At 40.7% G+C, this 18404-nt stretch overlaps 1 protein-coding gene across 1 annotated transcript; it reads left to right on the top strand.

Annotated features, from left to right (window-relative positions):
• The first annotated feature begins 2948 nt into the window (after positions 1-2948).
• On the top strand, positions 2949-16809 carry RGR (retinal G protein coupled receptor). Its single transcript, XM_058841547.1, has 7 exons — positions 2949-3083; positions 5907-6063; positions 6773-6894; positions 13025-13178; positions 13754-13871; positions 15319-15432; positions 16357-16809. Exons 1-7 carry the CDS (start codon positions 3005-3007, stop codon positions 16498-16500), a joined length of 888 nt encoding a protein of 295 aa, XP_058697530.1. The 5' UTR covers positions 2949-3004; the 3' UTR covers positions 16501-16809.
• The last annotated feature ends 1595 nt before the right edge of the window (positions 16810-18404 follow it).

Raw genomic sequence — 18404 nt, 5'->3', positions numbered from 1 at the left:
TACACTTTCTGTTTCCTTTCCTTGGCAAGAAGCATTTCCCATGAGGGCCAAGATTACCACTCATTTCAGTGATACCAAACTGCAGTTCTGGGTGACTGCATTCCCATCCTGCTTCTGCTGAAATGCTGCTGGTTTTCATTTAAAGGCATATTTCAACATAAAAAGTCAAATTTGGCTAAGCCTGAATCAGAAGAAAGGATTAGGAAGGCAGAGGAATAATAATAGACCAATTTAGCAAATTTCTTGCTGTGAATATAAAATACTGTGTCAGTAATCTTCATTGATTGCTTGAAGAAAATTCAGAGTGCATGAGCACTCTGTTATCTTTGCACTGCACCTTTTTTTGTTGTGCTTGTACCAGTGCATATTTTACAAAGATTAATATGCTCCCACCAAATCTATACAGTTCTATGAAATCCATAGGGACATCTGGCAAGAACCTATCATATTTTTTTTCTGTGTGTTCCTTGCAAACAGATTAGTACCCAGTGAAATATTCTTAAGTGAGAGGGTAAAATGAAATGGATCTGTTACTGATGCAGAAAGGAGATCAGTGGAATTCAAAATACGAAGTTCTAGGATAACATCATGTTGAACGAAGATTTTTCCCTCTCAGTTTGGAAAGAGCAAGTAGCTATTGGAAGAGTGCATAAAATAGAAAGGGATCACTAAAAACTTCATCAGTAAGGAGTTAATGAGTGTCTGGCAAACCTGCTATCATTTGCATGCTTTCCCCCCCAACTTCACAGGAATACACAATGTGAGGTTACGTCTTACATAAAAAGGACAGAAAGGAAATGAACGCATTTTTACCAACTGGAAAAAAGAACTATCATTAGAAGGTTCTATCAATATCTATTCCTTATTTGCACCTCCTCTTTGCTTGAAGAAAACCATTTACAACCTGAACTTTCAGCTGAAGTTAGCAGCCATATTGGACCATATATCACTCCATACTGTACCCTTAGAAAGTCAGCTTAACACAGCATCAGCAAAGATGTTAAGAGACTGATGTGTAAAGCTTCTGTTGACATGAACTTCACTTGAATCAGATGCTGAACTGCCACTGGAAGGTTTGCTTATGATTGACTTGTGTAATTAGACACTGCAGTGATAAATTAAATGAGATTTAGACATGGGGATTGTTAAGATACTTAAAGAAAAGCAGTCAGCAAGTTAATAATAATAATTCTAATAAAGGTCTGTTAAATCCAGGGGGACTGGGTTAGTAGCCTACTTTCCCAGAAGAAATAATATTAGAATGAGCAATTTTGCCCTGCAGACTTTAATACACTCCACAAAATCTACCAGCAGTGTAACACATCTGGGAGATTTGCTTGAGAGCAAAGGCAAAGTACAGTGGCAGGTAACCAAAAGTACCTGGTAGCCCTCAGGAGGGCAGTTCAAATATCTGTGTCCTTTATCCCCAGTCTGGAAGAGCTGTGCAGTTTTATGTTGACAAGCATTACAATGAGCCATCCATTTTCAGAACTATCATGCTAGGAAAATTTACAGCACATTTACAAGATCTAGCGCTAATTTTCTGCAAGAACATACAATGGATCACTATCAAAACATGGGTTTAGATCACTCATTTGCCATGCTAGGAGGCAGGACTGTCACCTTCTTTGTCATCAAGACATGTAGGTGAGTGAAAGGCAAACATAACAATGGATTTATGTGGTGCAATGTAATTTTACTCTGCTGAAACTAAACATCTATATAGCCTAACAAATATCATGCCCTTCTGAATTCTACTTCAAAATCTAAGAGCATATCCATCAAGGCAATTACCTACATCAAAAAGAGCTGTAAATTCAATACCAGAGATAAAAAAAATGCAGCAAGATGGTTCCACAACAGCCTTGAACCTCTAGTCAGCTCTCCTGGGCATCACAGCTTTTAAGCACAGATTTCAGGGAAACTGCAAAAAAATCCACCACTATCTTCAACCAATACCCCTGACTTTAAATGCACCCCTGAAATGTAAACTTCACCATGTAGTTGGGAGAACTGACCAAGCTCTGGTGGGATCTGGAGTGAATTCACTCTGCCTGACACCTGGGTCAACTGGGAGCCAGGTCAGCACAGTGTGGGGCCTGAGATGGAGGAAGCTCATATCTCCTGTACTCATATCCCTTTTTGCTCCCATTTTGCAGTAGGATTATCAGGATGAAGAAAGTTACGTATCAAAGAAGCAACTATCGTGCTAGTGGCACCTGGTTAAGGCAATGAGCTGGAGGTTGGACAAGCTGCATGCTGCACATACTCCAGAGCCCCTGTACACCCAGACTACAGTCCCCAAACATCTCCAAAAGGATGGTGCAGTGATTCCTGAGAGTGCTCACCACTGAGCAACTCACTCACATCCTTGTATGTTTAGGGCCCCAAATCAGTAATTTGTGTTTGTCTTTAATCAAGCTGTGCCAGTGTGCACATTAATTTAAGCCTCAGTTACAAAGAGGAAATATGTTAATATAGAGAACAGTCATTGCCAGAAAAATACACTGGCCAGTTTCTAAAAAAATGGGTGAGGGGAAGATCTACAAGCTGCAGAAATTATTGGTTCATACTTTTCCTCTAATTATCAACTCAGTGAGTGCCCCTTTGTTTTTCAGGTCACTCCCCAATTACATGTTTTCTTTGTTCCACAACGTTTAATTCTTTTCCAGTGTTGCAAAATTAACTGGACAGGTTTCCTAATCTTGTATCTACAAAGAACTTGTTGTAATTACAATGAATGCTTTCATTTTGCTGGTGTCTGAAATACGATTTGCTGGGGAAGGGGGAGTGCGGGTTGATGCTAGTCCCATCATTAATAACATTCCTGCAGGGATTGTAGTGGTGGGAGTAAAAACCCCAAAGCTTTTATATAATAACAGCATGTGTTTGCACGTGAGCTGCTCCTTTAAGAAGCCTTGGGCTACTGGAAGTAGAGAGATCCAGAGCCCCACAGCTATAACAGAGGGCAGAGGTTAAATCTTTTGGCATATTTATCATAAGAATGGTCACTGCACACCCTCTTCCTGAAGGCTTCACTGAAATAGAAGTGTTTGCCATTGGCACTGCCCTCCTGGTAGAAGGTAAGTTCAGTATGTGACCTCAGCAGCAATAAGATTTTTTTCCTCCTATTATTTCTGGTAAGAGGGGGGAAGGGAAATTGAGGTGAACAGCAGCATTTGTGTTATGCTGACCCTGGTTACTGTGCCTACATCACCAGTACTTCTGGTGAGTAAATCAGGGTGAGCTGCAAGCTCTTTGCTGTGAATATCTGTGCACTGTGCATAGCAGTGAAGTACTTGCTACTCAGCTCTCAGCTCTGGAATTTGGGATGTAATATTTTGTTGTTGACTTTTAAGGGCAATTTTATCTTCCTCTGGGGAAAGAAGTTGAAATGAGTGATAATCTCTCAATAAAATTGGACTGCTTGTTTTGTGGGTTGTGATGGCTGTCTTACAATCAAACATGATGGCTCAAAAAAAACCTGTAAACTGTTAGCATACATCCAGACTGCATTGGTAGCACTGCAATTAATGGCTGCTGGGTAAATGTAACAAACCTATCAGTTTAATTTAGCCAATGTGATATTTTCTTAAGGCATATGCCACTTATTGAGGGGCTGCAACAAAACTGTGAATTTGTATCTACCTGGCAGCTAGCAAAGGCTCATAGCTAGGATTATGTTGGTGTCAGTCCCAGGGCCCAGGATCCCATTCCTACATAGTTCTGCTCAGAGGGGGATGTGGGAATCGTGGGGCCCAAAGGCAGAGGAGGAGAAACTGCAATCACCATCAGTGTGGGATAAATGCTCATTGGCTCACCCCATGAACATGGAGCATGGGTGCTCACCTTCACCTTGCACCCGAGCTCATATCTGGCTGCAAAGGAAAGCTGGAAATGTCAGACACTCTTCCTCGGAAGAGAAAGGAAAAAGCTTCTACTTCTTGCCCAGGGCAGGCTTCTGCCTAAACAGAGCCCAGGGCTAAGCCTGGCTGACAGTCCCTGAGCCATGTGCACAGCCTGGCAGGATCTGCTCTCCTGTCCTGCAGGGTGGGAAGCAGCAGGAGAAGGACAGGGACAGCACTGGGGACTGGCAGAGCCCAAGGGCTGGGTCCTGCTGGGGCACCACAGCCCTGCCAGCCCTGCCCTGCTGGGGACCTGCAGCTGTGGAAGCTCCAGCAAAGAATCCCATGGTAACCTTCCATTAAAACTAGGTGTAGCTTAATACATGTACGGTTTACTAAACACAAGTATTTCCCATCGGGTTTTAGGCCAAATGTGCCCAGTAGATTGGCAGCAAAACTTTATAATTGTCTTTTGAGTTAGAAGACCAAGCTAAATAATCAAGGATTAATTCACTTTCTGAAACACTCTGAGACAAAGGCAATGAAGACCTCTCATTTTTTTATGGCAGCTTCTAAGTGCAGTTTGCAAAAAAACATTGTGTTAAAGAGTGGCATCACTTTATTAAGTGGACATATTTGCTGATCTAACAATGAAAATTCAAAGTTTTTTTTTAAATTTAGTAAGTTCTCTGTTTGTACACTCATGCTGACCTTCAAGAAAGCAGAATCTGGTAAAGCCTGAGGCTTCCAAAAACAGGCAAAAGGTAGAAAAAAATGTGATATAGTAATAACTCTTCAGCTCTACTCTAAATATGCTCAGAACACTTCTTTCCTAAAGGCTTCTCTGCATTTGGGAGAGTTGACAGCAGTTTTACCCTGTGGGCGGGAGGTAATCTGGCAGGGAGGAAATAAAAACAGCAGATCTCAAATGGCTCCAAATATTTCTCCTGGAAATATTTTGTTATATGTTGTGTAATGATAGACACACATCATCTGTTACTATGGTTATGCCATCAGCCATTAATACAATTAAGGTAGAAGCAGGATTTCTGACTAGAAAAAAAATCATCCATCTTACGTAACCACAGAATTAAGACAATAAGCGTAAGTAACTACACTACTTTACAAAATTAGGGGATAAGGATTTTTTCTGTGCTACATCATTTCTTTTTTTGAGAAGAACACAAAGACATAGTGCTACTCATCTAACTGAAACTTAGAGACTGGATATTGAATCAGAGCCTCATAAGAGCTAAAATAATTCCGGTCGCCTTGAAAAGGGCATTAAAGGACAAAGCTCGAGTTTAAACCAGAGAAGGATGGGCTTCAGAGTGGCACAGCTCTGTGCTGGGTGTATAGCTCGGGTTGCTTGGATCCCTCTCTGAGGACCAACATAAACTTATTTTTTTAAATCTATCAGTGACTGCTTTTCATAATTAGATTATTCCTTTCCATGTATAGTCTATTGACGAGGGACAGTAATAAGATTGAGCTGGTGTGATTCAAGCACGGTGTAGGCTACCCTGAGACAGAAGCCCAAAGGGAGGCAGGCTGACTAAAACGTGGCTGAGGGATTTCTGTGCTTAAGCAAAAAAGAATGTTAAAATGGATATTAAACACAAACCATTCCTCTGTTAAGGTCAGGCCTGGACATGCATACACTAACAGCATGTGCTGGCTGTCAGCTCTCCTGAAACTGCCTCCTCTGCATCTCACTCGCACTGAACCCTGAATCATGTGTCCCTGCACAGAGCCTATCAATCAGTAATTGATTTTAATATACGTTTCTCTTATTATCACAAAAGGCAAAATTACAAATAAGATCAAACCGCTTCTGCTCCACATGACTGATGAGGTCTGAAGCACTGGCTTGAGCTGTCACCTATGACTTCTGTTCTGAAAGCCTTTGTAACTTGCGTGCAGACTGATCACTACAGATATATTCCCTGTGCATAAGAAGATTCCACTGTAATTGTTGTTCTCTCATCAAAGAAAACAGCAGTATCATTGTAGATATTTTCCATTTCCAGTCAAATCACACCAAACAATTCTGTCTTTCAGCCCTGCTTGGTTTCTGTCTGAATGGCTTGACAATTATTTCTTTCCGAAAAATCAAAGAGCTCCGAACACCCAGCAATCTGCTGGTTCTCAGCATTGCCCTGGCCGACTGTGGGATTTGCATCAACGCATTCATCGCTGCCTTTTCCAGCTTCCTCAGGTAAGGCAGAAAGATTTTCCTAAAGCATGCTCAGAAGGACCACATGAAAATTAACAGCTTAAGTTCTAAGAGTTCTAACTAATTAAATGTCTCTCTTTCTACCATAAGTCATAGCCAACCTTCTCATTCCCTCGATCTGAAACAGCAAAACAAAACCCTGCATGGTTCTACCGGGCAAATAGAAAAGCAGATTTTACTGCATATATTCACTGACAGATTTTAAGACTGACTAGAGAAGACATTTAGCCAGACAGCTTTACCAATGGTTATAGAAGCTACTTGAATATCGAAATATCACTTCACTAACCTCTAGATTGACCCCAAATTTGCCTGCAAGTCTTTATCTGTTTGTTGTGTTGCACTGACTTGCACACATTGATAAGCTGGCTCCTCACAAAGGACGCAAATCTTGAATATCTGGCTATTTGGATGAAAAGCAGATTTCAAATTTTAAAAGCCCAACTTTTCAATACACATTTACAGGGTTATATTTTCTTCTCAGTATTAAGAGTACAAATAGCTGTTGTACTGTAAGCAAGAAAAATGCTGGCAAATGCCTAAATGCAAGCACAGTCACATCTTTCACAGTGTTTCTCAGACAGATACGATAAGCACAGGCTATCATTGTACCCTCTCTGTTCATGCAATTTCCAAAGATGTCTTCACCTTTCTCTATCATTTTCTTAATATATTCCTTGTTTGTTGACAGATACTGGCCCTATGGCTCTGATGGCTGTCAAATCCATGGATTCCATGGCTTCCTGACAGCACTGGCCAGCATTAGCTCCAGTGCTGCTGTCGCCTGGGATCGATACCATCACTACTGTACAAGTAAGAGCTACAATTTACCTCACAGCCCTACCCACATCCTGCAAAAGGCAGCTGGCTTAGGTTTCTGAGAATCAAAGCAGGCACATTCTTACTATTTGTGTACCTTATATATAAGCTTGTTTTTCTTACACTCTAGATAGAGCAAATATAAACAGTTTCTCGAAAGGACTTCTTTCCGTACAGGAGGAAATTATCAACCACGTTCAGGAGATATTTCCTCATCCACATCACATCCAATTTGTGACCCTCTTGCCATGCTTTCTCTTAATCCATAAGTAGTCTTTAAAACAAAATCCCAAATAAAATCCAATTCCTCATATTGAAGAAAAATCTATTCATCTTGAGCTTTCATCCAACACCCTGCTGTGTACCAAACAGATCATCATGTCCATGCAGATTTTACTAACTATAGATAAATTTGGTGTAAGCAGAGAGCTGCCTCTGCAGAGACAGTGGATGGAACAGAGCCTGTGAAGAGGCATGATTGGGCAGACAGAGCTCAGCAGCCCCTTTGTGCAACACACAGGCATTTTGGGGTGCAAGAGACTTTTTTACCCACAGAGTCTTTTAGGCACAGCCTCCATGTGGTTCCAGCAGCAAATGGCAAAACACACCGAAAGCACACAGGGAATATGGTCAGTCTGATGGTCCTGTTGAGAAAAGGTTGTAAACTTCTTTAGTTCTGCATTTTTTGCAGGAATTCAGCTCAGGCAATGAAATGTATTTTTTCATTTGTCAAGATAAAAGCCCCAAATAATGCAGTCTGTGAGCTAAACCCATATTAACAGCTCTTGGACATTGAAATGCATTTGGAGCTGGAAGAGGAGCATCAGTATTTTACAAGAGAGAGCCTGAAAATAAGCATGTCTGGGAAAGACATTTTACCCTCTGCCACATTGGCTTTAATGCTTTTGTGTCATGGATTCCTCCAGTCAAGAATATACACTGCATTAAAAGCACAGGCAGAAGGACCCTAAGGGCACAAGCTTCTTTACTTTGCTCAAATTGTTACTTACCAATGGCCAAACATGGCTCCTATAGTGAACATTTTGAAAAACAAAATTAAAAACCCAGAAGGTGCTCATGCCCTGTGGTTATTCCAGTAAAACCAGCCCCTTCTAGTTCAATTCTTCACATGCTGATTGCAAGGAAGATTAAGTCATATTTCACAGATGTGCTACACCAAGCCCACAGGCTATTCTGTGTTCTCAATCCATACATTAAACTCCTGTTGACATTGGTTCGAGTTGTATGCCTGTACAGAAGGTACAAAATACCTTTACCTAAAATAAAAGCCTTTTATCTTCATTCCCCAGGATGTGGTACTCCTTCCAGGCTCAATTACATCATCTCCAGGTTTTTTTGTTATGTCCTAATAGTTTCCAAAGCAAACATCTGTTGTGGCATTCCTCAGCTTGGCACTTGATTATTCACTGTCCTTATTTCTGGGAAGAAAGAGCTGATGAGAATGTAAGAGATTGCTATGATGATAGGATAACTTGGGACTTTACAACTGTTCTGGATGCTAATGTCACAAATTTGTTCAGCAGCGTTCTGAAAACTGACCAGCTTTTTATAGATTTGGAAGTCAGCACAGCCCTAAGTGACAAGGCATTCTCTTTAAAGTGTAGTGATGACTAGACAAGTGACTCGCCAGAAATCAGGTTGATATTGCTTGGCATATGGAAGAAAACAATATTATCATACTGTTGTGGGGCAGAGTGACGAGTCTGGATAGAGACTTGCAGAGTGGCAAGAGAAAGTCAGGGGATTTTACTCTCCCCTCTCTTGTTTTTTTTACTTCCAAGCAACCACAATGGGCAACTCTCTTTTCATTCCCTAAGTGTGGCTCAGGGGTCTGTGAAATGCTACTTTCAGAGCAAAGAGGAGAGAACTAGAGGGATAACCTAAAAGTATGCAATAAGAGGAGAAATATCAGGGGAATCTGGAGGGTATCAATGTCAATCTCTAGCAAGATGGGAAAAAAAGATTTTAAAATTTGATCATTAGGGGGAAATGGAGAAAACAGAAGTAGTTATATGTTAGTGCCTGGCAGTGAAGAAGAAAAGCACAGATTCTGAGGAAGCTCAGCAGCTTCTGAGTCTCTCAGCAGCAGTATTCAGGCCAGAAGGTGACAGTTTAGATCAAGGTGGGCATTGTCAGTTCCTCTCTGGCCATTCACACTCCATTCACACTGCCATTAGACGTTTGTGAAGAGGGAAAGGATCCTGGTCAATTCATAAGCACAGCATAAAGTTATAGATTTAAAAGGAAATTAAAAAAAAATATAGATTTTTTTTTTTACTTGCATTTAAGAATTAGGGGAAAACAGAAAATCTGAAGTGATTTATATCCGTATTTCTCTCAATGCTATAAAAGAGAAGACAATCAAAAGCAGCAAGGATTTCACAGCAGCATTCAATTTCTAAAAGTAGAATTACAGTGACTTTTATCTAATCCTTAACAACCAATGTAACCTGGGTTTTAAATCAGTATTCAAGGATTACCAAACTACCATTTGCTAAAACTGCCACTGCCAGCTCTGTCAAATTAGGAGAAAGTCCTAAACTCCTGTCACACTGACTCATCCACCCTGCCACCTTCCCTTCATCTAATTTTGCACCTTTCAGTTTTCCCTGACAAAATGTGGATGTTTATACAGATCTTGCATTTTTCACTGAAGCAGGAGGCAATCACCAAGACAGTCTAAGATCATGGTGAACCACAGCAAAATTTAAAAAAAAAACAATGGAGTAAAAATATCCCTTAGATTATTTTAAAGAGCTCTTTATAGTGATATGCACAAAATAAGCTATTACACATTACAGCTTTCTTATTCCTACAAAAAATGAATACTTGTCAGCACCAGTGACTGGTGCTTTTTGCACTGCAGATGAATAGGTGCTAGCACCTATTTTATTTATCACTGATAGATATTTTTCCTTATCAGATTTTCAGATATTTCTGTCTTTGACAACCTTAGCTAACTTTAAGTGATGCATGCCATTAAGTTTGGTACAAGCCATAAACTGTCCTGGAATATATTATAATTTAATAATATACAGCTCTTATAACTTAACCATTTGCAAGAATGAGGAAAAGGGACTATTTTTCCTCTCCATCATAGAAAATCCTGTTAACCTTTTAAGCTTTTTTTGAGACACTTCTTTTGAACAGCAGACTGAAATCTAGCTAAAAGGTAGCCATGGTATCAGAGATGTATTTTTTTAGTCTGTGAAAATCAGCTAAATGTTTGAATAAATCATAAATCTTAAAAAAATACATTCATAAATGTTTCTACAAACTAAACCCTGAGACATAGTGTATGATTATATCACTAAAAACAGCCCTTCTTGATCAAAAGCATTAAGGTTCCATGCTCTATTTAACACTCGCTAAAAGTTCATCTTTTGGCATCACAATTTTAGTAATCTTTGATTGATGGGAGAGTAGTCTTTCTGTTCCAAATCAATTAGAGGAATTGTTTAAAATTCCCTATATTAATATTTCACTGTCTGGAAAAGAGAGACTTCCCTTTTACCTTCCAAAGAGAGAAAACCAGAGCACAAGAGTGATTAGACTTAATAGGACCAAACTGCCAGCACTGGGCCCCAATTAGGAATGATATCTGTAAGCATATGCTGAACCCCTTGCATATGCATTTAATTGAATTAGGACCTACACAGCTATTACATTAAATTTTATCAGGCCAAGAAAAGTCATTTAAGGTAAAGCAATGGCCTGCTGTGCACAAAAACAGCTGAACTGCTCTCAACTTGTGCTCTAGCTCTCAGCCTTCTCAGGCGAGAACAATTTTGCCACATGAACACAGCACAATTCTTTCACTGTTCTTGTACTGAAAGTGTTTTTTCTGAATAAAACTAAAATAATCTCAAGCTCTTTTAATTTTAAATTAATGTATTTTTAGCTACTTCTGTGTGTAAATATTTTCTGAAGGGTCAGCCAGCAGCTGATTTCACCAGGTCTACTTCACCATTAATCTCATTTTGCAAAAGGTCAAAGCCAAAAGGAAAAATTTAATTTTATTAGTTCTGATTCTCTCCTCTTCAAGCATCCAAAGTGGGGCCCCTTAAGTGTGAGAGAAGAGAAAAGATGAGCTCAGCCCCAGAAATGGGCTTTCCAAAGGCAGGCTGTTGTGACAAGCCTGGTGCCAGACTCCATTACTGCATACTCCTTTTATTCTACATCTAATAAGAAAATGGTGGTCCCTAACTCCCACAGAAAAGTAACTAAAATAATTTTTTTTCCCTACAGTTTTTCATAGAAAAGGCACAAACACTGAAGTAATTAGATGCTTAGGCTACATTGCTTCTTTCGGCTGGGAGTTTAAGAATTACTAATTACTAAAAACTTTCACTTCTGTTTCTAGTCCCCTAAACAAAAACTATTTTATTTTATTTTCCTCTATATAATTCTAGAGTCATATTATGTGAGTACTACAAAGCAGTGTTTAAGCCTTTGCAGCCAAATTATATCTTCTATGTAGTAATCATGTAAAAGACAGATATTAGTCATTATTAATAATTCTTCATTAGTAACTATTATAAAATTATGCTTTTAATTACTAAAAAATTGAAATTTTTATTGCAAGTATCAAATATAAAACCTAGAATATTTCATACAGGGTTTTTTCTTTCATTTTCCTTGTTATATAAATTGCATTGTACAACTGTCTTTTCCTGTGATGAATTTTTGAACACCTGCACCAAAAAATTTTCCAAGCCGATTTTTAAAGCAATTCAAACTTATTTTTTTTTTACCTTAAGAACCTCTTTAAGATAAGAAAAAGGAGAGGAATGGAACCAGAACTCCTGTAAAAGGGCAGTTTCACTAGCACCCCTTATTTTCCCTTTTTAAAATATACAAGAGTAGTACAACAGCAAATAGCTGCTGTAAAGTCTGTGGCTCTTCCTGGAGCTGCTGTCTCATGGGGATCTCCAGCCTCCATGGCCCCAGATGTCCTTCACCCACGAGTCAGCCACATCCAGCCCCACGGCAGGGACCCATCTCCTGCACCTCAACCCTGGTCCTTCACCTCTCAGGGAAAGATCAGAATTGGCCAGAATCTTCCTGCCTGCTCTCATGATGCTGCTGCCTAAGGGCAGACAAAAAGATTGCTTCCCAGCCCCAGTGAAAATTGCATCATTACTTGTCCCTAATGGGAGATTGGATTAGAAAGGAGTGCTGGGGAAAGTCACTGCTCTCCTTGCTGGTGCTGCTCAGCGTGGGCATGGCGACAGCCACTGCCCTCAATAACAAAATTATCCAGACCTTTTTACATGTAAGCAGTGGGGCTAGCACAATAGCCTGCAGCAGCAAAGAAGCCTGCCTGTCTTCTCCATGAAGAAATACTTCCTGTGTCTTCTCAAGTTTGCAATCTTTCACTACATTCCTATGGTATTTGATGGAACTGGATGAGATAGGCACAAGGGAATGCTTTATTATAAAATTAGAATAAAGTTACTAATGCTGAGCTTCACATTTCCTGTTATAGGTTAAGTGATCATCTTAAGGGCAAAATTACTTGTCCAGTAGTATTTTTAGAAGAAGCTCTGTTCTCAGGTTGTATATATATATTTTTTTTTCAGATATATATTGATATATATTGGTGACCAGTAATTTTAGAACAGGGTATATTAGATATCCACACATGCCGTGAACTCCTGGCCAGGCAGGAAGGAAGAAGGCAGGGGCTGGGGAGTGTGTGCAGAGTCACTTTTCTGATCTGACCCACACTCTGCAATGGTGTTTCTTCAAACACTGTTTATTGCCTCACCCTGTTCATTCTGCTCTCTGCCTCATCTGTCTTTAAACACATTCCCAAAACACAAAGTATAATGTTTGTAACAGCAGCTGTATCTCCAGCATGCTACAAAGCTGAGCAGCAATGCAGCATTTGTCTAAGCAAAACACACAAAAGGGAAATACAGTTTGCTGTTTCCTAAAAGCTTCCTTCATATTTTATGGAAGACTGACTCCTTCAGACTCGGGTCAGCTTCGGGGTACAAAACGTGAACAGCTGCTTGTTTCTGCCTGAGGCCCAAGGGCCTGACAGCTGTTTCCAGTGGTTTTGTTCGGGGCATGGAGACTCCCTTTCCTCTTCCCACAGGGAGCAGGCTGCAGTGGAGCACAGCTGCCTCCATGATGGTGTTTGCATGGCTGTTTGCTGCCTTCTGGTCCGTGATGCCCTTACTGGGGTGGGGAGAATACGACTACGAGCCCCTCCGAACCTGCTGCACCCTGGACTACAGCAAAGGGGACAGGTGAGAGCCAGGGCCAGCTCCCACAGGAGCAGAGTGGAGGCTGCCATCCCTAGGATGGCCTTGGTGGCACAAACCCCCCCCAGCTGTGCCCACCACTGTTCCTGGGGCAGATGTCCCTCCCAGCAGCTGGGACAAGGCAGGCACCACCCAAGGCTGCCTGGACTCGTGTGGTGGCACAGGGAACAGCTAAAGTCAGCTTCCTCTGTGGGAGAGGCTGGTGCTCAGCTTTCTGCCACTCCCTCACTCTTCTGTACATTGCATTTACTCTGGGTTTAGGGCTTGAAACTCTTCCAGAATGTTTGGCTTTATGCAGGCCAACACAGAAGTCTGGGTAGTGATGTTTGGGTTTAGAATACAAACACCTGTTATGATTTTCTACATACTGTCCATCCCACACACAATAGCATGGCACAACTTAATTGGCCTTTAGCGAATGCTGCACCTGAAGCACGTTGACAAAAGTGGTTTTAGCAATTTTCAAATTACAATTTGGTAAATACTTACAGGAAGTTTACAGAGATGCACTGGATTTGAATTAATATTCTCTTTTTTTCTTCCCTCCTCACCTTTTCCAGAAACTATGTCACATTCCTTTTTGCTCTGTCCACTTTCAATTTCATGATCCCAGGCTTCATCATGCTGACAGCCTATCAGTCCATACACCAAAAGTTCAGGAAAACTGGGCACTTTAAGGTAAGAAAGCTCCCTGAGCTCCTGCAATCACCTTGACAAAATAGGTCTGCATCTGGTAGAGATGAAGTCCTTGAAAAAAAAAACATTTTCTTTCACAAAGACTTTGACTCAGCTCCTTTTATCCTAACTCCCCAGTGCTACTTGAGTAGTGTAATGATGGAGCCATTCAGAAAGTCCATGGACACACCATCCTTGGAAATGTCAACATTTTACCAGACAGCCACATTTACCCTAACCTAGTCCTGTAAACAGTTCCCCATCAAAGAGGGAGTTGGACCAGTGATCCTGAAGATTTCCCTCCATTAACCCTGGTCCACCTCTCCTCAAAAATAAACACAGAGCATACAGAATATTTGCCAACAGCATATCAATATTTATTCAGAGAAATTTATCTCAGGAAGGATTGTTATTTCCTGCTTTGCTACTGGCCTTTGGCTTATGGCTGAGGAAGTCAGACAGAACTACAACTCTGCAAGGAAACATGCAGGCACCCCATGGGGAGAAGGGCTTTCACAGACACATTGTGCTAACACTTGGCTGAGGAAATTCAGAAATATTTATGAGCTGGAAACAAAGGAATTGCTCTGGTGTGGCAGGTTTATGGGAATGTAATGTGGTGATTCTATGAGTTGTTTGCTGAGGTGCAGGCGATACAGTCTGGGGCACTGTGCATGGCTGGTGGGCACAGCCCAACCCCTGCACTCAGTAAAGACAGTCAGATCTCAAGAGAAATGTTATACTGACAGAGACAGTCAGGCAGACTTGTTTGTAGCTGACTGGAATAAATACATGTGCCCTCTATATATGTCTTGAACAAATCTCAGTGTTCATTATTATGTCTATTACATTTTTCGAGTGACTTTGTATGCACTAGCATGTGATTTCTTTCTCACAATACTCTGTAGCTGCACAGACAGGTTAGAATGCAGAAAATTTAAGGATGAAATTATCACTTCCTTAGTCATTAATATTTATAAGATACTTGGGAACAGCTGGCCACAAACACCATGGATAGGGCCCTAGCATAAAGGACAGAGGAATCCTCCTACCACAGCAGAGCTGCTTCATCCATTTGTTGCACCAGCAGTGGTGTCACATACTTTGTCTATAAGACTATCTAAGAAGTCAGCAAAATATCATTCCTTTTAATCTGCTTTTAAATTTTCACATTGCTGTCTCCCCTCAGCAGCAGTTACTGGCCATGGCTTGTGTATCTAGCACACACTGATTTATCTGATCTACCACAAGGTGTTTTGTCTCCTCTGCCACTCCCCACCCGTGCCCAGGATCAGGGCTCTGGTGCTGCTGCTCTGTTCTGTCCCATATCCTATTGGCTGATCCTCTCCTGCTACTGAACACAAGCCACGGTCCCACAGGACCTCTCCCATCCATTTGTTGCAGTGTGTGATTGTGAAACACAAGGAAACCTATTGCTCTTGTTTTTCAGTTTAACACTGGTTTACCATTGAAGACGCTGGTCATTTGCTGGGGTCCCTATTGCCTGCTGTGCTCCTACGCAGCAGTGGAAAACGTGATGTTCATTCCACCCAAATACCGCATGGTACGTCAGCACCACCTCAGAACCCAAACAGTGAGATTCTCCTCACTCCCCTCTCCCTCTCTATGGGACAATGACAGTTTACTCACTACTGGGTCAATTTGTAAAAACATGTATAAGTAGTCCTTTTCCTCAAAGCATTCTGTTCACTACCATTTTTTAGTGAAAACAGGTAAGCACAGTGATACAACAGGCATTGTATTATTGCTTTGATCAAGCAAAAATTTAGGAAATCAGGGGTATTTTTCCGTAGCAGTTAGTTAGGGGTGTGTAACCTGTCCTGTTCTATGTCATGTAGGAGATTTTTGTCCTTCCCAGAGTGAGGTACCAGCTCAGAATTTTCAGTTTTAAAGTCAATGTTTGTCTCATTCATATTTCTAATACTTACTTGTCCTCAAGGAAGCTGTAATTGATTACTCCTAAGGTTCTGCTGCTTCCTTTTTCCACTTTCTTCAGTGAGTCTTGGCTCCAAAGCCACAGCTGGAATCATCACTGCTGTAATATCACATCAAACATTTCAACTTTCATTCCGTGCCTCCCCCCAAAATCAGCCCAGTTTCAGGTCACCAAATGCATTACTGTATTCAGTATCCCACATTAAGTGTGCTAGCAACATCAGCCTATTTATCCATCCAAAGGTGTCCATGGCACACCTTTCACTCATCCTAAGTGCTTGTATTCAATGGCAACTGAATTATCCCTGTTTCAGGCAATGCCAACCTAAATTCTTTCTTCTGTAAACTATAATTTCCTTAGTAGGACTTCCCACCAGCCAAATTGCTTTTACTTCTCCCCTATCCGGGAGTAGAAAGCTAATGCCATTGGAGACAGGCTTTTTCTGGTAAAGGGAAACTAAACATAGGCTGAAATCAGCCCGTTGGCTTCTCGGTGTGTTCTCCCAGTAATAAATATTGTGTCTCATGACAGATTCCTGCCCTTATTGCCAAGACTGTGCCAACGGTGGATGCCTTTGTATATGCCCTGGGAAATGAAAACTACAGAGGAGGAATATGGCAGTTCCTCACAGGACAGAAGATTGAGAAAGCAGAGGTTGATAACAAAACTAAATAACCCATTATGGCATTAAGCACAATTACTGTGGGTACATCACTGAAAGCAAAATTCAAGAGAAAACTGAGTGCATTCTCTGATATGTTATGTGCAAAGGTGGTTCCACATTGGAAAGGCTGTGCATTGGCTACAAATGAAGTATGGAAAGAAAGCCCTCCAGATAACTGTCCAAACCATCATGAGCTGCTTGTCAAACAAGCTGCTGTGTCGATTGTCATCAGTCTCATTTTGTATGTCACTGCGAATAAACTATGTGCTGGAAAGCATTTTTTTCCTCCTGATAAAAGCTAACATAAACTCTCAGCAAATTAACTGAAGCAGGATATTCATTTATCCAGTGAGGCCTCATCAGATCAATCTGTGCTGGTTGTCCATATGGTAATGTCTGGATTACTACAAGATTAAACCAGTATCCAGTATTGACCACATGTCTGTATAAATAGCTTGTTCATCTGAACAACTCGTTTTCAGTGTACCCAGAACAGGGCTTTCCAAATTTCCATCATGAATCTGACATCCTAGTTCCATAAAAACATTTTAGTGAGCATGTTTCCCCAGTAAAGAGTATTAGCTTGGCTCCTATTCAAATGAGTTACTGTGTGACATTCAGTTTTGTCACACAATAAACTACATCAGATTTTGCAGCTGGTGCTTAGCAGGACAATCAAAAGCTTATAGTCCATCATAAAAAACATTCATCTTTTTGTTGAACATTGAGCAAAAACTAAAGGGAGGTATGAGTCAGATTCTGTGAAAAAATGTCAGAATAAAAATTAACTTCACCTCTTCCATTAAATTCCCCTATGTTCTACATAAGAAAGCAATCACTGAATCAGTGGTGATTAAAGAGTCTGAGCAATTAAAAAGTCACTTTCATAATTATCAGAAATCATAAGTATTTTAAACTCTCAGAAATGTCCATTTTAAACACTTGTATTTGCTCATGTTGCTCATATTGCCTATGGGATGAAAAACTGTCAGTTGACATTGCCTGTTATTACAAGATGTGTCTCAGAATTGCCCATTTGTAAAAAAATATGTGCACGACACAGATTAGGAGAGATTATGTGTACAAAAAAGCAAACCTAATTGATATTTACAGGGATCATGTGGTTCATTTCCAAGCACTGACAGTGAAAGGGTTTTTGAAACTGACCAAAGAAAAAGCTGATCCGTCCTTTTGATGCCTTCCAACATAGTAACAGGGAAACAGTCATTTATGAGATAAAAAAGGGTAGATGGTACAATCCTGCAAGCTAAACAATCAGTGGGCAGAAGGAACATTCTTCTCATGTCTAGAGATAGGGAATAAATGTCATTTTGTCAGCAGTTAACCAGCAGGATCCCATTCAGGGATGTGCTTTGGGACTTCATGAGGTTCAATCTGGTCACAAACTACCTGACAGAACACTGAATAGTGCCATGACAAAATTATGCAGAATAATGACATCTAATGCTGACAGCTAAGTCTTACATCTTAGGTACACACAATATAAAGTGAGCAGATGACAAAATGTTTGCACTGATAAGTGCAAAATAATGTGTTTGGGCACAAAATTACCTTTAAGTATGTATCTACAGTGACAGGCTCTGAATGTGCAATTATCTCTTTCTCAGGAAAGAGGCCTGGGTAGGTCTTGCAATCACCAGCTCCATTGTCAGCGGGGTCACAATGACAAATCCCAGCAGAATGCTAAAAAAGGAGTAGGTAACAAAACAGGACACACAGTCACACCATTTGAAACCCATTTATTCAGACTTAGTGAACAGGGTGCATAGTTTGGGTCATTCCAACTCAGGATACACTAGAAAAGGGCCACAGAGATGATCGAACACAGGGAGAAGCTTGAACACAGTAGGGAGGAAATGAAGGAAAGTGTTGGCTCAGAAGAGGAGCCCGGTGA

Source organism: Poecile atricapillus, chromosome 6, assembly GCF_030490865.1.
Source record: "Poecile atricapillus isolate bPoeAtr1 chromosome 6, bPoeAtr1.hap1, whole genome shotgun sequence".
In the NCBI taxonomy this organism is placed as follows: Eukaryota; Metazoa; Chordata; class Aves; order Passeriformes; family Paridae; genus Poecile; species Poecile atricapillus.
Note: the sequence above shows the minus strand (reverse complement) of the source record. Positions and strands in the feature narration are given on the sequence as shown.